Here is a 27810-nt window from a genome sequence, read left to right as displayed (position 1 = left end):
AAATGATGGACTCTTTAAGAGGCGGGGCCTGGTGAGAGGAAGTTAGGTCACTGAGGGTGTGTCCTTGAGGTGGACATTAGGACCCCTGCCCCTTTCCTCTCTCTTTGCTTCCCAGCTGCCTCTTTGCCAGGTACTCACTCCTGTAGTTGCTCAAAGGCAACAGGCCCAAGGGACTATGGACTGAAACCTCTAAAACCATGAGCCAAAATAAACTTTTCTTCCTAAGTTCATTATCTCAGTATTTTGTCTCAGTCACCAACCATTTTGAGGAAATTTTATCACAGTTTATTATGAAGAAAAGTTTTCCTCAGCTCTCAAGTTTCTTCATTGTTTTAAATTTTTTAATACTTCAGAGAATTTGCTTAAAGGGACAGAAAAAAATATATAACATAGCAGCATGGCCCAGACTGCAGTTTAAGACTTCTGTTTTATTTCTTAAGATACATCACAACATAGAGGTTTTAGAATAAAATAGTATACCATTTATTCTAAAATGCTTTTCCTATGGTTTGCACTTTATAATGCATTTTTATAAGATGGGTTATAAATAAGAATCAATTCTAACATTAAACTAAAATCCAGATTAACCATGATTTTTTTATGTAAAAGAAAATGAAACCATAAAAAGGAAAATACAGACTATTTTTTCAAAAGAGCCATATGGAAAGGCTTTCCAGAACACAAACAGCAAAAGTCATAAAATAATTTTCCACAAAAAATATTATTAACAGTCAAAATTGATAAAATAAATTCACTTGGCAATCTCTCTCAAAAAATTCATTTAAATAAAATACAAGACTTATTTGTTCAGGTTTTAGATTTACACAAAAATTTATCAGAAACTATAGAGCTCCCATGTCTTTCCTTCATTCTCAGTTTTCCCCATTGTTTATGCCTTGCACTGATATGGCACCTCTGTTGATGTGATGAATGAGAACTAAAATACAATTATTAACTAAAGTTCACAATTTACATTGGGATTTGCATTTTCTGTTGTGCAATTCTAGATTTTGTCACACACATGATGTTATGTATCCACCATTACTTTATCACATCTAGTAGCTTCATTGCTCTGAAAATCCCCCTCTACACTGCTTATGTACATATCTCTCCTTTCTTAATCCCTATGCTTGGCAGAGTAGATCTTTTAAATGTCTTTACAGTTTTGTCTTTACCATAATGTCTTACAGTTGGAATTACATAGTATGTAGCCTTTTCAGATTGGCTTCATTCACTTAGCAATTTATATTTAAGATTCTTCCATGTTTTTTCATGGCTTGACATCTCATGTTTTTTTATTGATGAGTAATATTCCCTTGTATTGATATACCACAGTTTATTTATTCACTCACCTACTGAAGAATATCTTTGTTGCTTCCAAGTTTTGGTAACTATGAATAAAACTGCTATAAATATTCACATACAAGTTTTTGTGTGGATATAAATTTTTAACTCATTTGGGGAAGTACCTAGGAATGCAACTGTTAGACTATAAGGTAAGACTATGTTTAGCTTTGTAAGATACTGCCAAATTGTCTTTCAAAGAGGCTGCACCATTTTGCATTTCTAACAGCAAAGAAAAGAATGAGAGTTTCTATTGCCTCACATCCTTGCCAGAATTTGCCATTGTTAATGTTCTGGAGTTTAGCCATTCTGATAGGTGTGTCTTGTTTTAGTTTGCATTTCCCTAATGATATATGATGTTCAATATCTTTATATATGCGTACTTGCAATCTGAATATGCTCTTCCATGAGATGTCTATATAGATACTATATGCATTGCATATTTAAATTTAATTGTTTGTTTTCATGTTAAGTCTTAAGAGTTCTTTGTTTATTTTGGATATGAGTCCTTTATCAGATATGTGTTTTGCAATTTTTTTAGCCTGCAATTTATCTTTTCATCATCCTTATTACTGTAATTTTTATTTGACAATTATACTTCTGAAATGTACCTTTCAGATACACAGGTAGTTGTGCATATGTAAGACAAAGTTTAAGGAACTTTATCATATTGTTTGTGGTAGCAAACGAAAACATTTAAATGTCCATCAATTAATAGCTTGTGAAATTATGACATATGCAACAATCTTCAGCTGTTAGGCAGAATTAGCTGTCTCTATATATATTTTCTGAATTTTTAATAAAAAGAACACCAGGCTAGTATTAAGAAGATTTGTGTTATTTTTACATGGGGATATATATATACATATATATAGAGAGAGAGAGAGAGAGAGAGAGAGAGAGAGAGAGAGAGAGAGTAGCTATTTCTAGAAATGGAAACTCGACACATAAGATGCGAAAAGACATAATTTCATCACATATCCTTTTGCCCTGTTCAAAATACAATGTACATGTAGTACACAAAGCAATTTTAAAGAGGAAAAATAATAAAGATCAAGTTGTTAGTGACATGAAGAGACAACACTTGGATCCTTAATATCACTTCACTTTTCTTCAGATAGCTCATAAAACTAGATAATTAAAAAGGTATTTAGCCGACGGGGAAAACAGCACTAGTTTGAAATATAAGCTTTGTCGATCTGTTTCTGGAAATAACTATCTGCTGCCATTATTATAGTTTAAGTCTTAAGAAAAAAAGTTAATTATCTTGTATTTATCATTTCACTCCCAAATACATTGTGTTTATTCACTAAATGTAATGTGCTCAGATGTTTATATAAACCATCTGCCTATTTTCAGGACGAGTAAGAAAAAAAGATAAGCCTTCCAAGACTTCTTCTGCTTGTGCACAATTCCAAAGTGAGAGAAAAAAATGAATTATCAAGTAATTATAGCAACCTTTAAAATATAATCTCTTTCAGAAAATTTTAAAACATTTTATAAAACCTCAAGTTTACACAGGAAAGCAGAAAGGAGCATTGTTAGGGAGAATTAGTAATACTGAATCCACACAATACCTTGTGGGTTCAGTGAATTATGACATTTTAATATATTTTTAGGATTCAAAATGGTCAACTTCAAAATTTGGCAATGTAAAACTTTATAAACTCTGTGAACACTTGGGGAATTACTGAACATATTTAACATACATTGATAATTCTATACACTTATTATTGTCTAGCAAAGACAGCCCATTTTTGGCTCATGACTCTAAAATATAGTTATTTGCACATGACCAACACTGGTTTCTCTAAGAGCATGCCTAGATTAAGAACCTCAGAAGAGTGCAGAGGGTCACAAGAATGCCAGCTGCTCAACAGCTTCCCCTACAGAGTTCTCTGTGGTTCATTTTACACTTCAGGTTAGTTTCCACACTGCCGCTTTCTTTCATAGAGAGTGGAGGTTGGCAGTACTTCCTGTGACATCCACTTTCACACCCAAATTGGTCTTCATAGGTTCCCATTGTGTGCACTACAAAGCAACTGGCCTTGGCAGCTCTAAGTGGGAAGTACAAGTCTTTCTTTTCTTCTTCACTGTTCTTTTCTGGCTCACAAGCAACCTCCCACCAAAAGCTTGACTCTGTAGAAGAGACTACATCCAAGAGATAATACCATGAAAAAGTATGAAGAGAAGCCCAGGTGGCCACCTTGCAAATTTCCAATGTGGAAGCCCTCGACCTCTCTGCCCAAGAAACAGCGAAAGTCCTAGAGTAATGAGCTTCACAAACCCTAGGAGCCTCTTTACCTTAACTACATACGCCTCCCTAATACAATCCCTTAACCATCTAGCTAAGGAACTCTTAGAAGCTATTTGACCCCTCTTAAGACCCCCTAAGAGTACAAACAATCTTTCAGAAGATCTGAAATCTTTGATTCTTCTGAGACAAACCCTAAGTGTTCTTCTTACATCCAATTGAAGCAGCCATTGCGCTTTGTCATTGCTGGGGCTAAAGAAAAATGAGGGCCAAGAAACCTCCTGGTTTAGATAAATCTCAGATGCCACCTTTGGAAAAAGTGAGGAATTGCCCCAAAAATGGCTTTATTCCAAAGGAGCATTAGAAATGCACCATAAAAACCCAAAGCCAGTCCATAAAATATCATCACCTAAAAGAAATACAGTAAGGCATCACACAATTAAATAATGCCCTATCATTTTCTGAAATGATGAAATAAGAAAGCCATCAAATCATGACCAAACAAAAAACAAATAAATATAATGACTAAATATCTTTTCCTTCTCAGAAAAGAAGATTTTTGCCTCTATAAAAACTCTTGTTCGCATTCAGATTGCTAAGAGAACTGCCAATTTGGCTAAGTCTACGATATAATAGTAAACATCAAAGTAGAAAGTAAAATATTTGGTTCATCATCTTTACATTTTCTGTATGTGATGTTATGCACCTGGATATTTTTAAAATATCTGGACAATGAAAAAAAAAAACCAACTCATTTTTATCAGATTGTTTTGGTTACAGAGAAATAGTAGAGAGCTTTTTCCAAGCTAACAAAATATACTCCAATCAAAACAAACACAAAAGACCAGATGACTTTTTTTCTCGTCTTCTCTCAGAAAAGATTTTTAAGTAAAACATTAACTATCAAGAGTATCCAACAGTTAAGATACATTTAGTTTCTTTAATCATCAGTTTCAATGCTTTTGATAAAAAAGCAGAAAGCAATGCTTTTGAATAAAAATTGATTAACTTGGATACACCAGAAGAACATTGAAGGGTTTTTTTTTTTGACAATTTTCCCCAAGATCATTCTTCTCAGAGAGCCATTTACATAAAGTTGTGTCAGATTATATCAATCTTCACTTAGTAACAACCAATAATTTCAGTAATGAAGAATACATATATCACAAGGACATGTTCTAGTACTCAGACATTTCTGATATCTGCTGTTCAAAATTCCTTCTTCATACTGTATTTGATAATCTACAATAAGTTCATATAGTACACTATTATTAATATGATACTGAGGTTGCTTTCATCTGCCAGACTGCTTTTATGAAGACAAATTTAGAGTAAGAAAGTATATTGTGGCATAATTCTATATTTGCTTTGTTGATTTTATTCAAGGATAGTAACTGCAGCTCTCAAATATACAGCATTTGCAAGCCTACCCATTGCTTGACTTTAATCTAATAGGCTGAACAAAATATTTTTTTCCTTTTTTCCCTGAAATAAGCATGTTAAATCTCTGCTTTAATTCTTGGCCATTTCAATTTTATATCTTTACACAGTACTTCTCTAACACCATTTTAACTTCAAAGTTATGCTCTCCTTAAGAAGAATAAAGTTCTCAGGATTCACACAAATCTCAAGGGTCTGGTCTAGGACAAAAACAAGATGACTCCAGATGGGTAGGGGTCCTAGATGTTTGGAGTTCTTCTTGTTTCTTGATTCACAGTTCAGAGAAGATCTACCAGAGAGGTAGATGAGCGATGCCTAATCTTAGCCAGGCATATGGTTGAGTACCACCACCAATGTCAGCTGTTTGAGGAATTAGCATGTCAATCAATAATCAAGATGTCGTAGTGCTCTATTCAAATCTCTTTGTAGAAGACCCATGAGGGCTCACATTATCTCCTAATTAAATCTACTTTTTCATTCTGACTTTTCATTAATATTCATATTTTCTTTCTTATATTTTTAATCCTTTGTTAGCTTCAGAAATTTGCAATTCACTTCCAGTTTTCTTCAAATTAGTTCCAAATTTGGAAAAGTGATTGCTAAAGTTTAGATATGGTTTGAATGTGTCCTACAAGGCTTCGTGTGTTAAAAGCTTGGCCCTTAGTGTGGGAAGATTGAGGTGGTGGGACTTGTAGGAGGTAGAGTCTAGTGAGAGGCCATTGGGAGCACCAGTCTCAAAGGGAGTAAGGCAATTCTTATGACCTTAGTTCTTGTGGGAGAGTTGTTGCCTAAAGAGCAAGATTGGACCTTCTCCTCACTCTGGCTTCCTGTCTGCCTGTGCTTGTGCCACAGTGATGCCATCTTCCATAAGGCAGTGTAGCTAGAAGTACCCATGCCAGAGTCAGTGCCTTTCATTTTGAACTTTCAGTCTCTCAAACTGTGAGCTCAATTAACTTCTTTTCATTACAAATTATCTGGCATCAAGTACTTTGCTATAGCAATTGAAAACGGAGTAATTCTGTGATCTACATTATTTACTCTGTAATAGTGATACCTAAACGTAACCTGAAACATAGAAAGCCAGTAAACTATGGTAATATAAAACAAACTCCAAATCTATAACTTTTCTAATATTATTTACACAAGGTAAAGTAAATAAATACATTTATTTTGCTTAATATCTTTACTCTTGTAATTGGTGACTTAGAAATTGGGGTTTGGAGTTGCAAATTGCAGATTTTAAAAAATCTTTTCCTTGTCTCACTTTATTTTGCCATTACAACCATTCTCCTTGGACTGATACATGGTATTGCCATGTATCAGTAAAATGGAGCTGTGCTCATTCCAATCTTACAAAAATGAAAATCTTTATAAATATAGCTATGACAACACCTAACCATTATGCCTTTGAATTTTTTTAAATATAACTTTCTTCAAAGGGAGTTTGTAAAGCTAACTGAACTTAAAACAGTATATTATACTTTTAAAAATATATCTTTATAATTGCTACTATCAACAACTCACATTTATTGTGTCTGATATGCTACACATACACTGTCATTTAATTCCCACACCACTATAGGTTGGAATCTGAAGTATCTAATCCTAAAAGAAAGCAAAAAGAAAATTAATTTAATCTTCTATGATTACTGTGAAGATGAGAAAACCCAGGCCTAAAGAGACTAAACACTTTGTTCAAGATCACCTAGTTGCAAGCAGCAGGAGAAGAAATACTAGGTCATCTAACCTGCTTAATCTACTATACGCCAAGCTGTTTTTCTGTGAAAAAAAAAAAAAGGAATTGATTTAATTTTAACCAAAGATAATTATCCTAAATATACTTAAGATGCTTTGTAAGTTAGAATTAAGCAATCTGCCAAATTCACAAATCAAAAATGAAATCCACGGTGTGCACTATACTAAACATTTATCTAAAGAATTTTACCATGTATTTTTTTCAAATAATGCCATAGATTCAAAGTGGTGCAAAAACAGAGAGAAGTTGTAGATTTACAATTTTTTTTTTTTAAAAAGAACATATTACCTGAAATATCCCTGGACATCTTGATTGACAAAAACGTTGCTTCAAATAATACTTGAATGTTGTTTTCTAGCTCCAAAAAGGATTTTATGAGCTGTGATAAGAATGTGAGTTCATCTAAGGATAGCAAAAGGTTTTTTCCTTTCTGTGGGAATCCAGGAGTAACTGTGAAAAGAAAGATCAATACTGTTGTACATGCTGGTTTGTTTTCTCAGTAAATATTACAACAATCCTGTTGGGAGCAATGTTACATAATTTTAGGGAAAAATCATTTGAGTAGGCCTAGTTCTCCTGCCTACAGCCCAGCTATGACATTTTAGACATAATTGTATTTTGGCCTCAGGTCACAACTGAGACCTCAGTGATCCCCGGATGCTGTAATCTCCAGGACAAGACCACACCTGAGGGAGACACCAGGGAGGAACCAAATCTTCATCTGCATAGTTCCTCATTGTTCTTAGATTTCCACTGTCCCCCCACCCCACCCCCAGTTTTTTGTTACACCTTGTCTATCCCAATGTGAAGTACTGAACTCTGCATTTTCACTTGTTACATTTGATTCCCGGTGTACTGAATAAAAGGTGCTGCAAACTAGGGAGGCTTTTGTCTTTGCTGCTCAGAGCAGCACTGATCAGACCCAAAGCTCAGCTTCCTCTCAGTCTGTTTTCTACCTTTCCTGTAATTCGCTGTGTGCTGCCCTGGCTCGCAGGAGACTAGGACTCACTGCAGAGGTTCTGATAACGTCCCCTTCCCCTGTTCCCTACACAATCCATGTCATTCCATAAGTCATCAAAACTAACAAGATGCTCCACAATTAAAACAAGTTTGTTCATTACAAAAACACACACAAAATTTTCTAGGAGAGTTTCTTTCCTCTGGGAAGCCGGAGATAAATATTCTGTTTGATGCAAATACGATGAATAATTAGATTAATTTTCAGAGCTATAAACAGGAATGTGATTTGTTGTTGTAAAATCACATTTTAAATAATGCTATTTTTGTTTTTAAATTAGATTTATCATAACTTCAATCTGACCATGAGAAAACATCAGACAAACTTCTAGTGAGAGACATTCTGCAAAATAGCTAGCATGTACTATTCAAAAAGTGTCATGTCAGGAAACATAGAGAGCAGGAAATATTCCAGCCTAAAGGAACCTAAAAGAATATGATAACAGAAATCAATATATTATCAACCCCTTATTTTGCTACAAAAAATTTATTGTGGTAATTTGGTGAGATACAGATATATCTCTTTAAGACCTTATGTGTTATTTGTCCATTATTAAAAAGAACCAAGTTAACTTAGCAATTGACATGGATATAGATGACATAATTCATGAAATCATATTTTAAAATAACTCCTAAGTAATTATAATATCTATTGCTTACATAGAATAATACAACTTAAAGACTGATTCTTTTCCTCTTATAATTCTGCTAGTAGTCAAATCACATTAACATTTTATTATGATAGAAAACACTTACGCTTTTTAAGAGTACAAAGAACAGTTCAAATATTACATATTCTTTACTTCAATCTGTAGATTTCATTATAGCTTGACATCACCAAATGACATTTTTGAACATACTTTCAAGAATTTAAAGAATATTTCCTTTAGTAATGCCACATCTTAAAACACATATTTAAGAAATGTCTAGAGTAATTATAAACTGGACAGTTTGTAAACTCCTATAAAGTAAGCATAAACTGTGTTTAGAAGGAAAACATTGAGAGTACTATTTAGAAACTGTGTAGGGATCTGATAATGCCATTGCAGGGAAAAAAAGATTACGTTCGTCACATTGTAGAAGGATGGTTCCAGAAATGTTACAATTTTCTAGGTAATCCACCCTACTTCAGTGAAACTTAAAAATGTTGACATCATATCCATATGATAGTCTTTCGTGGAAGATCAAAAATATCATGATATCTTTGTAAGTAATACGAGAAAGGCATTTATCAACTTCAGTGTGGGATTTAGTCCTGTTCTTAAGGAGAAAAAAATATCTTTTTAAAAAACACACAAATGTCTACAAAACTTCTATTTCATCTTTCTATTTCTATTTGGCCTGTTTGATTTCTCTTTAGCTTTGGTTACAGAGGGCTAGTTTAACATTGTAAATCTTAAAGTTTCTTTTGGACATAACATATTTTTAAAACAAATTTTCAAAGTCTTTAAGAGTTCTTCCTAATTATCAAGAAAGAACATTTGATAGTTGGACTAAAAATTAAACATATTTAGAAAACTATTTGGCTCAATTCTGAATTGGAAGTATTGTAAAGGTTTATACTGTGAGAAAAGAAGCTCCTTAACAAAAACCATTAAGAGTCTTCACTATGATCTGTAGGATCCAGGATTGTACATGAGGAGATCTTACCTTGATGATCTAGACTTAGAAATACTTTGTATTCGAGACAGATGACAATATTGAAAGGCAAATCCATTTTAATTCGATAAATCTTTATCACTTAATAATGAAAGAGGACAGAATAATATGTATGACCTAAATCTCATCATTTTTGTCCCAAAGAAGCAATGATTATGGTGGAGGCCCATTAATTAGTAGTCTTTATTTCCTAACACTATTAGCTCAGTGTTCTCCCAAGGGATGTTGTGAAGGTTCTTAATTTATGGGCAAAATAATTCTGTGATACAATCATTTTGCGAAAGGCCAATTAAAGCAAAATTAAACACAAAGGATGGAATAGCATTTCCCAAACTTATTTGACTTATTTTCTCCGCAGTATCTCACAGGATTAGACTCTTAATCATCATGCCTTAGCTCATGATTTGTAACTGCCAGAGCATATCTCTTTTTCTGTCCCTTAGATTCTTCTCTGCTAGCCAAGTTAGGAAAGAATTTCTCCCAGCAGAAATTCTCTTTATGTTTTCCTTCATTAAATTAGCCTCTTTCTTTCTTTTTTCAATATTATTTCTGTTTGCTTCTCTTCCGAGGCACCTCTCCAGACAACTTCATCTGGATATAAGCGGTCTAGGAGTCTTCTTTCTCTAAGTCAATCTGTTCTTCATTTACTTATTAATCAAATTATTGTTTAAATCACCATGGAACTGTCTTTCCTCCAAGAAGGCTTTAACATACATGTTCCTACATGGGCAACTACATTTGGCCCATGACCAATCATTGCTGTAAAATATCTGAAATAATGAGTTCTGCTTTATTATACAATAAGCTCTGGTTCATAAGAAAATTTTATCTAATGTCTTAACAGTATTATTTTAAAAAGTAAATTTTGATTTCAGAGGAAAACTTTATACAATTTACCACAAACTAGTAATGAATAAGTCCATGTAAATAATAACTAGGTAGTTGAGGGGTTTTTCTTCTCTATTTTAATAAGCGTTTTTCTAAAATGCATATGAAACCCTCTGCTTTCCTATTTTTTAAACTATTTAGAACATGATTTAAATTTCTCTTTACAGAAGGATTATAAAGAAAGTTACTTCTACCCTGTAGTCAGGGACTAATGTCCTTCTGTTAAAGGGCATTTCATAAAGAGATAATCATTGGAAAAGGATTTTATTGTCAAATAATATAGGGAAATACCACATATGAAATCCTCCTTTAGGCGATTCATGATGCAAAATAACAAGTTAAAGTTTCTATTTGCTTTTATAATAAAGTAAAAACATTTAAAATAATATTTCTCAAAATTTGTTGACCAGTTTAGCAGTTAACCAACACATCTATTCACTTCAGAGATTTTTCTCAAAAATGGTCTGACAGACCTCAAGATGAACCACTGTACAATGTAAGTATTTACCTTTGCTCTATCGTTTTACTTTACATTGTTCGCTCTTTGCTGTGGGTTTTTCTTGCTGGTTGTGTAGCTATTTTTACCAGTATCTTGTCCAATTTGTAAACTGCTGCTTCTAATATCATGGTCTTTTTGCAGACCCCTTTGAAAAATTAATGAAATTCTCCTAAATCACCCTGACTCTTGGTGAAAACTTGCCAGGTAGTCACAGTTTGAGGCCTGAACCAAACCACAGGAAATCCATCTATGGCTCTTAAAGGGCAACATGGTCCTAGATCTCCTGTATTACTAAAAAGGTACCTTCCAGGGAACTCTCCAGCTCTAATGACCTAGCAGCTCTGTGCAAAAATAAAAATTCCATAAAAATTCCTCTTGAGCAAGTACCCCGAGTGAGTTTTGTGCACCCTGGAGTTTGAAGGGTGCATAAGCTCCTGCTAAAAGTACTTGTAGCTGAAAATCATTCTCTAGGCAACAGAAAACCTAGATTTTGATCTTAGAAAGTCAAGCAAAAAGATGCTATTGTGTACAGCACCAGTGACTTTAACAAAACAAAACTTGGCTTTTTCCACAGCCAAAAATTTATGGCTTTTTTTCCCGAAAGAAATGTGGAACATCTGTAGGAAAGTTTAGAGAGCATATCCTATACATTTGCCCTGGGCAAAGGAAAAACTGCTGTTAGGAAAAAAACCTAAAGAATAGTCGAATTTCTATAAACACATTCATCACAATGTAAAATGATTTCCATGAGGCCAGAGGCTAAGTCCAGTTTATCCAAATTTTTAGCATCTCAGAACCAGCATGATCTCTTACACAAAATAGGTGCTCAAAAAAGAAAAAAAAAAAAGGACAAGAAAACCAGGAAATCTCATGGATTCTAGAGTAGCTAGGTCTGGCCCAAACAAAGATTTTTATGCCTAATCTGGAAATGTATTCTTTAAAATATTAATATTTATAGATGTTTGTAAATAGAGAAAATTTATATATTCTATAAACAGCCTGTATAGTATTTGACAAAATTACTTCTGAAAATTACTTCTAAAACAGAAAATGTGTGCAAATGGATAAAAAACCATGATGGGCTAGGATCTTGCTAGAACATACTGACACAATTCATTCTAAAATATGATTTTCGTGCATTAAAAAAAGCATAATTCAGAAAAAAAACCTTCACTATGAATAAAGTGCACAGATATTCTCAGAATTTTGCCTAAAATTTTTAAAAAGACTGTTTCCCTCCCTCCTGTTCCACATATATTTATATATTTGTAGATATATGCATATGTGTTTATAGGTAGATGTGTGTATATATGTCTAAACATTCATATATCAATACATATATCTATAGATATATTACTCATGAAGAATATAGGGGAAACTGTAAAAGGAGGATCACAAGATCAAGTCTAGCTTGGGCAACTTAAGGAGTTAGCAGCACCTGGTCTCAAGAATTTAAGGGATGGGGAACGTTGCTGAAGATGTAGTTCAGTGAGATGGCCTTGGGTCCAAACCCCAGTACCACAAAAGAAATAAACAAATAAATAATAAAACTGAAAAAAAAAGAATATACATTATAGACTACACATTTAAAAGTGTTTTTCACCCAGTGACTGACAGGTAAAATATTAGCCTCATTGTCTTCTAGTAGAATTTAGGACATTGAAAATAAATCTAGAGAAATATTAGAGCTCTTCACATTTGATATGAAACCTAGCAGCATTTGGAATAAATATCAAACGCCAGGTAAATCAGACAAACCATAAAAATACAGATAGTAGCTGAAAGCACACATATTATTTTCCAAGACCATTAGCAACAGAATTCTTGTTAATAATAGCATTAAGTTACAGGAGAAAATGAGAAGCTACAAAATCAGATAATCTGAAGCTGGTGGATCAGTATAATAGGATAAAAAGCACACATTTCAGTTTTCCCAAGGAAGGTGAACATTAGCCACCCTGTTATTGACTGTAAATGGATCCATTTTCAATGCCACCAGACAAGTGATGTAAAAAGATGTGACACAACCACTATTATAAGGCTTATTATTCCATATGAAATTAATGACATAATCCAAATGGAATATATTTGTTCCAGTAAAGAAAACTTTTAAAAATTATTATAATATGAAGTCAGCAGGAACTGCATAGGAACAAATAACAAACAGTACCTTTCCCAGTACTCAAAGTCACTTCCTGAAAGCAGACTTGGACCAAGTAAGAGAACATCAGAGGCTTGCAGGAAGAGGAGGCAAACGCCACAACCCTGTTTGTAAAGAAGCTTTTCTTTGTTGTGTAAGCCTAATATGTATTCAGAAAAATCACCAAGGACCTACAGGCATTACTTCTGCCACATGCACTAAGAAAAAAATACTTTTTTCCCCTCCCCTCCAGCATTATTTCTATAACTTTTACTTATTTGCAAATATATATGATTAGAAAAGCATTCAGGGTAAAAGTAAAAGGTAAAGGATATTTCCACCTTAGTTTTCAGAACTTAAGCTGTCACTTATCATGGCTTCTGAGGAGGTTTCTCTGTGTACCACCCAAAATAAGGCGGAGTAAAACTCAGAGTGAATGAATGTGTGAGCGAATAAATGACTAATAGGTGAAGTGAATATATAGGAAGTGGAGCGAAAGGGAACCCAACACAAGCTGAAGAGGGGTTCGACACACCATAAGGAAGTGTCAAGACCCCTCTTCTAAACCTTTAGAGCGAAGAAAGCGCTACAGAATTGGCAAGGGTGGGCCTCATGAAGGTTAATGAATCAATTTGAATACAGGAATCATTGAACTTCCAGAAGGTGAACGTCCTCCCCCTACATTCCTTACTTCTAACCAGAAGTTATATGATACTTCTAACTCAAGTTATATGATGCACTGCTACGTATAGTTCTGTCACCTGAAACACAAGAAGCCATAGATAGAGAGGCTAATGCGTGGAACCTATGAGCCAGGTAGCTTGGGTTCAGGTCCAGACACCGATGTCTACGAACTGTGTGACTGCGGACAAATTACTGAGTCTATGCCTCTATCGTGCCTGAGGCTTAACTGAGGTAACACAGGAGAACAGCACCTGCGACCTGGAAGTGCTCCACAGTTGTTAGGTAGGGTTGCCTCTCCTCTGAGGAGTCTGCTGTCACACCCAGACCCCAGGGCAGGCCCCTCTTCTCTATGCTCCTTCCTATTTTACTTGGCACATACCTTCGTTTCAGCATGTGCTATGCCATATTATAAACTTAGTTTGGGAATTCTCTCCCGAAATGCTAAGCTCCGTACAGGGTGAGAGCTTTTCCTCATTATTGCTCTCCCATATCCATCATAGTGCCTACAAAAATAAGTGATTTCAAAATGAAACATATGGGTGCCTCTCAGAGACAAAAGGCATATTTTTTTTTTTGGTACCGGGGCGTGAACTCGTTTCTTGAGCTTGTGCAGCAGGCAGCGAAACCACTGAGTAAAATCCCCCCAGACAAAAGCCATTTTTAACACATTTTATTTGACTTTTTTCCCCAGCATAAACGTGTTTCTTTAATAAAATACTAATATCAATATTTCATTAATACTTTATATCAATTAAGTTCTTTAATAAAATACTTTTATTTATTCATATAATTATTGTATTCAATAATATTATAATGTTATAATATCAATAATAATATTGTATGTCAAAAATTTCACATTAATTACACCAATATCATATTAATTACTGTATACCAATTATAACAGGACATATTTGAACATAAATAATCAAAAATTCTATATTAGAAAGCTACTTCACTAGACTGATTTAAACATTATTGTTATTTAGTGGACTCCATTTCTAAGGTTGATATTCATAAAGTTAAACAGTGGCCCTATTCTGAGATCTTCCATTGCATTTCTACTGTGTTGACCCTTTAAAACACTTTGAGTGTGTGTGTGTGTGTGTGTGTGTGTGTGTGTATGCACAGACTCTGAGTAAGGTGTTGTGAATATACTGAGGAATAACTAATGGCCTTACCTTTGCAGGAACTTAGACAAACACAGATTCATATAAAGTGGTAACTGATTTAATAGTGGCATATGATAACTGAAATGCTTAGAAGAGATTGAATTACTAATATATATTATATCTGCATTTTCTATACCGTGATCTCTTTGATTGTTTTGGGCCAAGATACTGTTATCTTGTTATACTGAATTTTGTACCCACTTGCAGGATTGATAACTGTAATTTAAAAAGAGGTAGATGCATGGACACAGAGAACCTCTGGGTTTGGAATACATGCTTCCAAACTACAAAAAGCTCCCACCCATATGGCAAGGATGTCTGCTGCTTCCTTTGGAGGAGCCACACAGCAATAAACTCTGTGTTCACGGACAAAGAGAAACTTAAGTGGCTGGAAAGGATGGAGACAGAATCCCCTGAAACTATTCTTCTGGGTCAGTGAGAAAAACTGAAAAGAAACTGCTTCTATTATTACCCTTTTATGGTTCCCAGGCCAGCCCTGGCTCCACTGGATGTTACTTAAGCTCATGGCTAAATGATAACAAAATTCTCTCACATTCCATTCCATCTTCTCTGGTAAAAGATGTCAGCATTACACTAGCAAGCAACCTGACTTTTTGTTCATATGCCAATGGTATGATACTCTTGTCCCTCTTCTGTATTCTACCTTTCTTCTTTCACAGAGTACATGAGAGAAAAAATCTGACATCTGATTCCTGCTGCAGTCACTGTCTGTTGAAAATGATAATCAAAGAATGGGTTATATCTGAATTTAGGCAAATTGTTTTATGCTGGTTTAACTTCCAGTTGTAAACACTTATATATGCTGATCTTTTCAGGGAATACCTTAATAATAAAATACCTCTACTGTGATGAAATGGGTTTTATATTTTAAGTACTGTATCTAATTGAACATTACTAAAGAAATACCTTCCTAATATTCATTTCTCAGTCTGAAATTTTTCTAGAGTTCAGTTAATTATATTTCTTATCATATGTGTTACTTTCTCTTATCATGCTAAAAATTATCCTACAGAAAAAAAAAAAACTAAGTTAACAATTCAGTGTTACTATAGCCTCAGGTTGTATCTGAGAATTGATACTTCATTTTTAAAGGAATATGCCATGACAGAGAAGTTACATTATCAGCTCTTAATATAACATGTTGAAAATTAATTTTAAAAATTTAGCACAGGAATAAAAATAATGCGATCATCACAAAGATAGATTTAAATTAGACACCTGCTGAATGGACCTCCTAATATATTTTCTAATTGAATCGTAACCTTTCAAAAGAGATCAAACAATTTTTCCTTTTTATACTAAAAAATACAAGATTCTGTTCACACTTTTTTATCAGGTAGAAAATTACAATGGCTATGAATGTATGTTAAAAATCACTCTGAAAGGAGATGGACATGGTGATAATGGAAATCCCTTGTACTCACCTAGAAAATTATGCTTAGGAGCTTATTTTCGATCACAGTAAGGCGCAGGCCTTAGAGGTAAGACAATTCCCAGGCATGACAGCACTTTGTCTAGTAAATTTTATGCCTAATCTTTCCTTTGTAGCCGCCTCCTTCATGTACAAAATAGTTATACAGTCATAAAAGTAAAGATGTATTTCCCTCAGACTTCAAATAGGACTTCAGAGTACCTTGGAGGCAGATTCTTTACACTGTCTTCCTCAGAAGGCCTCTTCTAAATATCTGTAAGTGGGTTTCACTTGCTAATTTAGCAAACATTTGCCTGGAATGGATGCACCAGGCACCACGTGACATGCACCCTGTGTGGTGACAGGAGAGAGGTCCAGAGGTAGACCCAGAGGCTCGCAAAGGCCATGGCCTGTCCCCATCAGCTCCTGTGACCACTTCGGTCTAACGAGTAAACTCGCCTCTCCAGTTATTTCAGTTCAGAGAAGAAGAAAGACATGTGATGTTCAATCCATAAGGAAAACTCAAGGCCAAGAGAAGTCCATGGAATGGAAACTAATTCAAGAAAATATTAATTGATTGTCACTGTTGTTCCTATTCTGTTGTTCTGTATGGTTTGTTTCATGAAAACATTTTTTGCAATAAAAGAGAAAATACCAAATACCTGCAAAATTAAGCAACATAATATATCTTTTGTTGAGTTTATAATTTAATCAAATGTTAGATTCATTTGATTTTTGGTTTTCTTTTTTGAGACAGGGTCTCTCTATATAGCCCAGACTGGCCTTGAACTCCTGGCAATCCTCCTGCCTCAGCCTCTTGAGTGCTGAAATCCCAGGTGTGTACCACCATGCCCACTCTCACTTGATTTTTATATTACAATCAAAACATAAAACTTGATTCAATAAGCACAAGTACTTTAACTCCAATTGCATTTTGGATCCAATGTTTTCAGTGCCCAGGTTTTGATGAAGAAGAAAGGAAGGCAAGAGTAGATGGAAAAGAAGGAAGAGAGTGAGTGAGAGGCTGGGGGGAGCGGCTGTCCCCTCAAATAGAGGTCAGTGCCTTATAGTTCATGGGACAAACAGCTTTTCTCTTTGTAAAAACTGGAAAAAAATCAAAAAAAGAAAACTACTTAATGACTTGTGAGAATTACATGAAATTCCAGTTTCAGTGTCTATGAAATTTCACTGGAACAGAGCTACACTGACTGTGTGTTATCTGTGGCTCATTTATACGACAACGGCTGACTCCAGTAGTTGAAACAGAGATGGTATGGCCCGTGAAACCCAGGATATTTACTAAGAGTCACAGAGAATGTTTGCCAACTTCTGCCCTATAAAAATGAAGAATGCAAAAGATAGACAGTTATAAATCAACTGAAATTCAAAGGGGCAAAATGATGAAAAAGAGAAAAGAAAAACTTATAGTTAATATTCACTGGACATATACTCTATAGCAACAAAATTATACATATGTTATCTCTAATCGTCCCTGCAACTGTAATGAGGAAACTAAGGCTCAGAGAAAGTAAATAACTCATCATTGAATTACAAAGTGAATGAACCCTTCGAGAAAACTAGCAATGACATTTTAATTGAAGAACAAATTATGAGGGTCAAGAGTTGATTTGAATGAACAATTTGAATCAGTGAGGTCTATTTTAGGATAATATGAACATCTTTTGGTCAATAAGACCCGAAGTATGTTTCAATGTAATTATTTATACAAATACCTTTCTTTCAAACCAAGCTCTACTGACAGCAATAGAAAATTCATGTTAAGTTTACTCTGTGGCAAGCACTTGTTACAAGCATTTTCAACACATTTACACTAATTCTCTAAGCTTCGTGAGGAAAGCAGCAATACTAGCATTTACCGCTAAGGCATGAAGAGGTTATATAACTTGCGTAAGGCCACAAAGCTCACAAACAGCCCAGATCTGAATGATGGCTGAATTCCATGTTCTCGACAAATATGACTCATGGGTGTCAGTTCAAACCTGAGCATGTATCAGAATCGCCTGGAGAGTTTGTTCACACAGACTGCCAGGCCCAACCCCAAACTTTCTGACTCATTGAGTCTGGGGTAGAGCCTCAGAGTTTATGTTTCTAACTTGTTCTAGGTGATGCGGCTGCTGAGTCGGAAGCCACACTCTAAAAGTGGTTGCTCTATTACTTCTTTATTAATTCTTGGCATTGCCACTAAGCCACTCTATACTCAATTTTTATGGCTTTGGCCTCAGTGTAAACTCTCAAAAAATTCAGACTTGTATTTCTGGGGAGAAATGCTCTTCTAGGCAATTTCCTTATATCCTTGTTCCTCTTCAGGTAATCTTATACATCAATGGACAAATTCTACTTGTTAGACATTTCTCTCAAGTTACTTTTCTGCTCAAAAGTTAACAATCCCATATGTAATTTAAGCATCAAAGATGGGCTTTCCGGATTCTTGGTGATCTGTTCCTAAGCTAATTTAACATCATTCATTCAGTTGTTCATTTACTCGGCACCTTAGATTTTCCACCCAGCACTCTTTCCCTATCTTCTAACAAGAAGCTTATCCCTTGGCCAACTGGAAGCCTTCCCTGGACTTTCTGAACTGAGCTTGCAAGAAGCTGTCAGGACATGAGCAGACAGTTGCCAGGAGTGACATACTCTAATGAGTAGAGAAACTGCTCTGAGAAAAAAGTTATCACATAGGGAGAAATCAAGACACAAGAAGATGAAATATAGCTAGAAAACAAAGTTCCTGCTCCTCAGGTCCCCAGAAACCCTGTCCTTCTAGAAGTTTAACTACATTGCTCTTGTAATAAATGTTCTCTCTTTTTTTGCCTAAGAATCAGAGACAAGGAAGAACAAAGGTGTCACTTGCAGGTTTAGAGTCCTGACGAATGCCTTCATCATCTATTGGCTGAGTACTTCCTAGGTGCCAGTCACAGTTCTCTTCATCATCCCTAACATGGCACAGTAACCTCCACTGCCAATGCTGTCTGAACTTGCCCATGCAAGGTCTTCTTGTGGCCAACCCAGCCCCCCTCCACCTTGTTGCTTTGTGGGGTAGTCTTGTTTACCTCCCAAATCTGAGGGCACTTGAAGGCACCACACAAAATCAGGCTTTAGACTGATTTCAAACTTCAGGAAAAAATGGCTTGGGGGAAAGCAGTTTTCTCAAATGAAATATCATGAGTTGCTCCAGGGGTCACTGCGGGTGGGTGGTAGAGTGGCACTGGATTACGGAATGTGGCATCAGGTGAACTCTCGGGCTTAGGTGATAACATGGGAGAAGCCAGAAGACCTGAGAAACAAGACTCATGTTTTCTTTGTTTTAATTTCAAAATAGACCTGCCATTCTGTGCACACCCCTCACTTTGGAATTCTATTTCAGAGTGAACACTTCTCCCTGTACTGTAGAAAACTACCAAAAAATGAGCACTGTGGTTTATATCTGCCTGCTTGTCTAGATCTTTCTCATTCTACAACCAATATGGTTTCATTTCATCTTGATCACCTGGTCGGAAGTCAGAACCTCTCCTCCCTGGTAGAAGCACTCTCTCCCCAAAATGTTCCAACTACTAGTCTGTGTAACTCCCAACAGCTCTTCATAATATTTTATTTCTTGATCTACACAGGAGGCAAGGGTCTTTTGGGGGGGGGATCCCATTAATCTTGGCATAATATTTTTTAAATAGTAGGGGCTCAATTAATAAGTTGATTAGTTGGCTATCAATATAGATTATTACATCTCAAGATACTGATTTAGGTTAAGAAAATGGTCTGTTAAAAAAATTCATTGAACTCCTAGTATGTGTTAGGCAGTGAATTGGGTGCTATAGAAAATAAATAATTCTTGCCCTTGAGGGGCTTAGAGTCCATATGGGGAGACAGGCCCCTAATTAGATATTTTAATAGAATATTCTCAGAGCCTTGGGAAAGGCATATGGAGGTGCTGTGGGAGCACAAATTAAGGGCTCTGGCTCACAGAAAACTTCCTAGATGAAATGACGCATGAGCTGTCACACAGGATCAATGGGAATTAGGCTAGGAAGGGGAGGAAGAGGAGAGGAGGGAGCACAAATCACATCACCAGCAGGGCTTTCTGTCTTTTCAGTGTTTTACCGGAGTGAAAAACATGAGGTGGAGAGAAGCAGGGGAGGAGGCTGCGGATACAGGTGCTGGGTCAGGGACGGCTGGCTGCAGGGCCCTGTCTTGTGAGCAATGGGGAGGAGCCATGGAGAGTTTCAGAGGGGGTAAAGTGTGCTTGCCAAGTGTCTCAGAGGAAAGCGAGAAGTGTAAGGAGTCAAAAAGGATGATGAGAACAGCCCAAGTAAAAAGACTTAAATTTGTCCTCCATGGCAGACATATAGAGGAGCAGATAGGATCGAAAATATTTAGGTGGTGAGGCAAAATGACAACTCTTGGTGATTATTTTGATGATAGGGTGTAGGAAAGCAGAGCGTGAGCAATCGTTGTGCCAAGCGATTACTAGTGGCATTAACTTAAGACTGGGGAAAGGGGCAGGGACCAGGGGATGGTGAGATGTCTGGCTGCCCCTGTTGTGTTTGGAGTGCCCGTGGACCATCCACCAGAGCAAGAGAGTGGATTTTTAGCTCGGGAAGTATGAGCCTAGGAGGCGAGATGAGAGCTGAACTAGATCTGACAAGTCATTCACACGTAGCGATGGTCAGAATCCTAAGGATAAGCAGAGGGGATCTCTGGATACATTTATTATTTTTAATTTAGTCTTATTTTATTACTAGTATTTATTTTTAAGTTGAAAAAATTAATAAAGTGCTTCCAGGAAACAGTAAAGTATTTTAAAGATAAAATGAAGTAGTGATTGGGCAATTGATTTTAAAAAATAACAAATATTCAGCCCCTAGTCATATACTGGTGTTTAGGAACATCTAATTATTAAATGACAGCAAGTCACCTTGTCAGTACCATACGACCTATGCATCCCCATGTGCATATAGTATATATTTAAACCATATGCATATGCTTTCATTAAATACAATAAAAAGCAGTTTATGGCAGCTATTATGTAGAAGATGTATATCAATACTGAAATGCTATGACAAAAGTTTTATTTTTACCATTCTCCTCAGAAGAAAGGTGATCTCTCTGGGGCTCACAGCTGCTAAGTGGCAAAGCGGGAAGGCAAAGCCGAGTCTGTCAGTCTCCAAAGCTCCTAGGAGCTACAGTACACTCAGGGCATTAAGCAGTTGGTGCCAGTGCCCTGTCACCACCACCCCTCAGCTCAGGCCTCTTTTCAGCAGAGGCCAACTGGCAAGACAGCAATAGCCTTGATGATCCAGAAGGAGGCAGGCGAGCACAGGGATTTCAGGACTTACTTTATACATCACAATTAATGAATTGATGTCTAAACAAATACATTCATTTGTAGTTAAGACGGTAGGTACATTTCTTTGGAGGGCAATTACTTTCTTAAACTAAATGTTGTTATCTTTATTCAAAACATGCACACACCTTAAATATTTAGTATTATATTGACAAGGTGACTTACTGTCATATACTAATATGCTCTCAAAACTTAAATTAGCTTCTTCTCTGCCCAAGAGTATCACTTCTACAAACAGAACCTTCAAAGATGCACAGGTATACAAAGAAAAGAAACTGGGAAAATCTTAATGTCTATCAGTGGAGGTGGTTAACTAAATGATTGAATAATGATATAATCATTTGAAAAATCTATATCTATCTCCCTACTTCCTGTTATCTATCTTTTATTTTTCTTTGTATTTACTATTTGGGTTTCTCATATAAGAGAAATTATGTGATATGTAGTCTGTGAGTCTGATTTCACTTAACATTATGGTTTCAAGATGCATCAGTTTTCCTACAAATGACTCATGTGCAAAAGACAATTTCTATTCAACAATGTATGAGCAAAAGCAGTAGCCCTAGGGGTTGGGATTGGAAGAAGGAGACCAGGAAGACTGATTATTTCCTCTGTCCATATTGAATGTCTTAATTTTTATAATGAAAATTTATCACTCTAATAATTTATTTAAAGTAATAAAAACATTCCTTTAAAAAATGCTGTTTTAGCAGTGGATCATTTTGTTTTCACTTTATTTCAGATTTTAAATATTTGATATGCTGAAATCTACAAATATGCCCAAGAAGAAATTTCAGCATTTATTAAATTTATGCCTTAGTATAATTTTACATGTTCAGAGATAAAGGCAATCTGTATTTCTCATTCTTCCCACTCCCACAATGTAAATCTTGGCCCCCTTCACATAATCTCCTAGCTGATAAGCAAATGTGTTCTCTAACATTTCCTAGAACAATCTAAACAATCTTGAATTTATCATCTGTTTCTCTTATTAAAACTGAAGAAACACATTCAAGATGTTCATAAAGCTTTAATTTTACCAATTTATATTATTTCTGAAACAAACAGAAACAAACCAGGGCTCCAGAAATGCTGTCGTACACATTTTGGAAAGGGAGCTGTCTCCTCTCTAGTTCCATTCCATCTCCGAAAAGCATTACGAGCTGTTCTTGTCTTTGATTGGGAAGGCCTCTGATGAGATCCCACTCCCTACAAATCAGGGTGCATCTTTCTCTGTGGACTTAACAGATTTCCGATTCCTCACAGGAATGTCTTCCCTTTGTTCTAGTTCTTCCCGTAGCATTTACACTACTTCTCCATAATGTGACATTATCACTCCGACTTTGAAGCTCTCACTCCTGCCTGAAGCATTCTCCCTTCGTTTTTGTTTATCCTTAAAGAAAAACAATTCAAGAACATCTCTCATTTCTCCCAAGGATTCAAAAGGAAAGCGAAAGTACTGCCCCTTGGTAAGCAAATATGGGTCTCTACCAAAGGAGGAAGAACTCACTGTGTGTTTTTCAAACTTGCCTATCTTCATGAAAGCTGAGCTGGGTACCCAGAGCCATACTTCTTTATTTGTGGTGCTGGGGATCAAACCCAGGGCCTCACAGGTAGGTGGCCGCTGTATCACTGAGCTACACCATTGATCCTTTTCCCAATTGCTCAGAGTGGAAGAGCACTACAAGAACACGAAGCTGAAGACACCTAGCCAGCCTGTGTATCAAGGAAAATGATTACAAGAATGTACCTAACATGCAAAGGGACCAACTGGAGAAAGGGTTGCATCAGATTAGCTTGTAAATCACTGTACCTCCAACAAAGCACACAAACAGAACACTATCAGAGGCCTCAAATATCTTTTAAAAATCTGGGTATAGCTCAGTGGTAAAGCACATGCCTATCATATGGCAAGGCCGTGAGTTTGATACCCAGCACACGCGTGCACACACACACAGAGGATACCTTAAATAAATCCTTTACTGACAGAATCATATTCTCCAAGATTTTTGGTTAAGTAACAAAAACAGTGAAAAATAGGAGCAATAAATGGAAATTTTGTATAAGGCTAAAGTTGTCCTATGGGTCTTATCACAGGTGGGAGGAGAGACAATGGACTACATACTGCAGTGTACACTGTGAATCCCCTCTTTAATAACCAGCTGAGTCTTTTCACATTTACAGGAAGCAAGAGGATCAGAAAGCAGCCATTTAAACTGGGCTTGGTTGTGCACATCTGTAATTCCAGTGCTCTAGGAGGCTGAGGCAGGAAGATTGCCAGTTCAAGCCCAGCCTGGACAACTTAGTGAGACTCTGTCTAAATAAATAATTAACTTAATTAAATTAAAAAGGATTGGGGATGTTGCACAATGAGCCTTATGTTCAATCCCCAGTGCCAGAATAACAAAAAGTACCTATTTATAGATTTATAGCTGTTTGCTGAGCAAGATTTCTAGTTTTGGCAAAATGAAACAGACCTACATACTTGGAATTCACTTGGAAGCTGGAAGGCTCCAAAGGACTTATGCTAAGCTGGGGGGCATGATCTGTGTTCCTGTGTTTTTATCTGAAAGTAGTGTGAGTGATCTCAAATTAATATTAGATGAATAATCTTATTTTGGTGAGTGATCCAGTAGGAAAGCTAGATTTGATCTTAGTGTGTGCACATCCTAACTGTTGTTTAAAAAGTATAAATCTGTACTTTCTAGAAAAATTATAAATCTTTATTAACAAAGGCTATTTTATTAGAAATATAATATTTATTGCAAATCCAATTTGATAAATAGGATTATGCCTGTGCAATATTTTAAGAAGTTAATCTATATACATCCCTTTTTCTCATGGAGATATCAACTTAAAAGCCTATTTCCAAGATCAAATCAAAATTACTTACTAAGAGCATAAAATGTCAGCTCCAACATATCATCAATAAAGATTACATCTTTCAAGTTGTGAAAACATAGATCTCCATGCAACTTTTATTTGATGACTCTGAAAGTGAATTACTCAAATTCTGTTTTAAATTGGTATTAAGATGACCACATCTGCCTTCCTTTCAAAGTGAAAAACAGAGAAACGGGGTGATAGAGCTCAGTGTGAAGGCCTTAGGTTCAATCTCCCAATACTGCAAACAAAACCAGGAAGAAAACAGGGGAAATGAGAAAAAAAACAAAGAAGGAAGATTAAAATTTAATGAAGACTTCAAGTTCTTAAAGGAAAACATCAAATTAATGACAAATGCATAGTATAAGTTCATGCATAGCGTAAGTTCTAAATAATAATAGTTTACCAGAAAATTCTAATTTTTTTAACAAGTTAAGATTTCAACACAGAAACTTTTGCCCTGCTGAATAATTCAACCTTGTAATGTTTAATACTGCTGGGGAGGGGTGAAAATTACAGTTAGCTATCAGCAACCAATTTGTTGATTCTATTGTCCCCAGGTAGCATTTGCTATCAATGGGAAAATACTCCTTATGCTCTAACTACTATTGCACACTTCACAGCCTGCTAATTAGCACTTAATTTTTCCTTTGCTTGGGGAATAATGATTATTACCTCCACCTAATACAACAAAGGGCTACTTTTAACAATCAATTTTTTAAAATTGGCTAATGATCCATAGACAATACCCCCTCCATGAGTGCCTTACATAATCCATCAGGATAGACACTGTTAAGCACTCCAATTTTTCAAGGCCTGTTAGAGATAGTTAACTTTAATGCTTATATAAGTGCAGGAAAGCTACTTTGACTATTTTAAAAACAGTAAAACTGTACATTTTGACCTGTGGTATAAAAATTTCAATCCTAAAAGTTTTAAACTTGGATACTAAATGATTCAGGTTTCATTTAAAATATTTAACATGAGATGACAAAGGTGAGATTTTCATTCCTATCAAATAGATGTTAAAGAGGCAAAACACAAGCATTGCGGGTTAAATTCCTTCATTTTTATAATTTGTAGAGAGATATTTGATATCACATGGCCATTTTTCCCTTGGTAATGGAACGAATTACAAAAGGTTAAAGTTGGCTTCTAAGTTTTGTCCATTGTTTTCAATAGCAAATTCTATTTTAGAGAAAAAAACTCTATTAAAATATACTTTTTTCTCCATATTTACACAAGACACGTGAAGTGCTAAATGTCATTTCATTTTTACTGAGTCATGCAAATGTCATCATGGAAATTTCTAATAAAGTGAGTCCTCTATCTTTGGATAAATGTACATATGACAAATGTATATATGATAAACGTACATGCCTAGCCTCTGAACCAGAAAATCTTTACACTTCATTCAGTAAAAGCAGTACAAATTTAAAATTTGAAGTACAAATTTATGTAAACTGCATTGTGATTTTTTTTTTTGGTACCGGAGATTGAACTCAGGACCTTGCAATGTAAGGCAGGCGCTGTGCCACTGAGCTAATTTCCTGGCCCATGCATTGTGATTCTTATGGTGATGAAGACTCAAAATCTAGGCCTTCTGGATGAAAACAATGAATACAGTGTGCGCAGAATTTGTGGTTGCGTGAACATTATCATACAGTAATTAATGTCATGCACAGTGATAGAAAGCCAAATAAATTAAAATTGTGTAGAGTCAAAAATGAAGCCAAAGTACTGTGTAGTTTTGATACGAGTAAAAAAATAATTATCCAAATTCTCATATTATTTCTAATTCAATTTATTTTACAAAACAGTGACAGATTATATTTTTAAAAATTGGCCAAAATAATTTAAGTAAATAAAACAAGAAAATAATTGTCACAATGGTCGATAAAGAGTAGAGGTTATAGTTCAGGGTTAGAGCATGTGGAAGGCCCTGGGTTCAATCACCAAATTTACAAAAATGAAAAATTTACACCAAACCCTTAGACATATAAAATTTAAGAAAAAGACAGAAGGAATGTAAATCTTGACTCAGTGACCTGATCAAATTTTCAAATTTTGTTTCTCATTTATGATAACCCAACAAAGGGTTCAAAAAAGTCACACAGCTGAGAAAAATGAAAGAAGAACCCAAGTTTTATTCTTACCATATTAACAAAAACAATAAAATTTCTGAAATTGGAATTAGGTTTGTGTTAAATCAGATATGAAGTAGTTTAGTAAAAGCAAAGATAACTTTGCAATTGTGAATGTGAAAATTTCAAGAAGTAAAATTCCAAAATTGGGCATGGAGAAATGCATGCATAAATTCTACCAGCCGTAACATGCTCCTCTGATCTTCGTTACACTTACTTTGAAGTGATTCTATAATGATTATAGCAATCTTGCATTTATGACAGCATTTATCTACTTGGTCTCTCCTGAGGACAGTGGACTTAAAAGTAATGTTATTCTCTCTCTCTTTTTTTTTTTTTTTGGTACCAGGGATTGAACTCGGGTCCTTGCGCTTGCGCAGCAGGCGGCGAAACCACTGAGCTAAATCCCCGGCCCTGTTATTCTCTCTTTTGCATTTACTGACGATATACTTAGTTTTATAGGCACCAGTCACAGAGCAACCCATTTTTATGTCTCAATATGGTGTGTATGTGTCTTTTTTAAACTTAAAGCATGATTTAAATAATTATTATTCCTGGATATAATCACTAATTTCTTAAAGCTGGAAAAGGCAACTTAATATTTCTGTACAGTATCTGTAATACACAATATTGCACAGAACTAACGCATTACAAATAGTGCCAGCAGCTTTCTATACACAGTACTTAAGATAATTATAAAAACTCATCTTCATTACTGTGTGCTAGCATTTTTTTAACAGTTTAATTTGGATAGGTTACAAAATACATTCAGATCACACAGATATAATTACTGTACACCCAAGAAGCTATAAAATGTCCCCAACCAAATCCCTTTGACCCTGTTAATGTCTGTTCCTTGTTAATCTAAGGCAAATGTTGTTTGTAGTGTACATTTGTTATAGAATATGAAAAAAAAGGAAGGAGGGGTAAGGAAATCCCTTAACGGTTGTTATTAATTCCAGAATTTACCAACTGAGAGTTAAGTGCTGTTTACAAAACAGAACAGATGTAGATGCTGACAAAAAGGTAAACAATTGTTGCATGGCTTCCTGCCAGATTCTGAACCAATATATTAAACTCCAAGTGAAGCACATTTCCCCTATGGATTGCACTTATTGCCACTTCATTTCCTGTGGGCTCCA

General features: G+C 35.4%; 1 protein-coding gene across 9 annotated transcripts in view; it reads right to left on the bottom strand.

Moving 5' to 3' along the window:
- Positions 1–27810, bottom strand: part of Kiaa0825 (KIAA0825 ortholog) — a 382237-nt gene that overhangs the window by 287871 nt on the left and 66556 nt on the right. For all 9 annotated transcript variants that reach the window (XM_087180707.1, XM_087180706.1, XM_013071110.3 and 6 more), the window contains one exon: positions 7083–7244. In XM_087180707.1, coding sequence (XP_087036833.1) covers positions 7083–7244 — 162 coding nt within the window. The remainder of the gene's footprint in view (positions 1–7082; positions 7245–27810) is intronic.

This window comes from Heterocephalus glaber, unplaced genomic scaffold (assembly GCF_053883595.1).
Source record: "Heterocephalus glaber isolate CG9 unplaced genomic scaffold, H.glaber_assembly_v1.0 deba00001465, whole genome shotgun sequence".
Taxonomy (NCBI): domain Eukaryota; kingdom Metazoa; phylum Chordata; class Mammalia; order Rodentia; family Bathyergidae; genus Heterocephalus; species Heterocephalus glaber.
The sequence above is the reverse complement of the archived record's forward strand: the minus strand, read 5'-3'. Positions and strand labels throughout refer to the sequence as shown.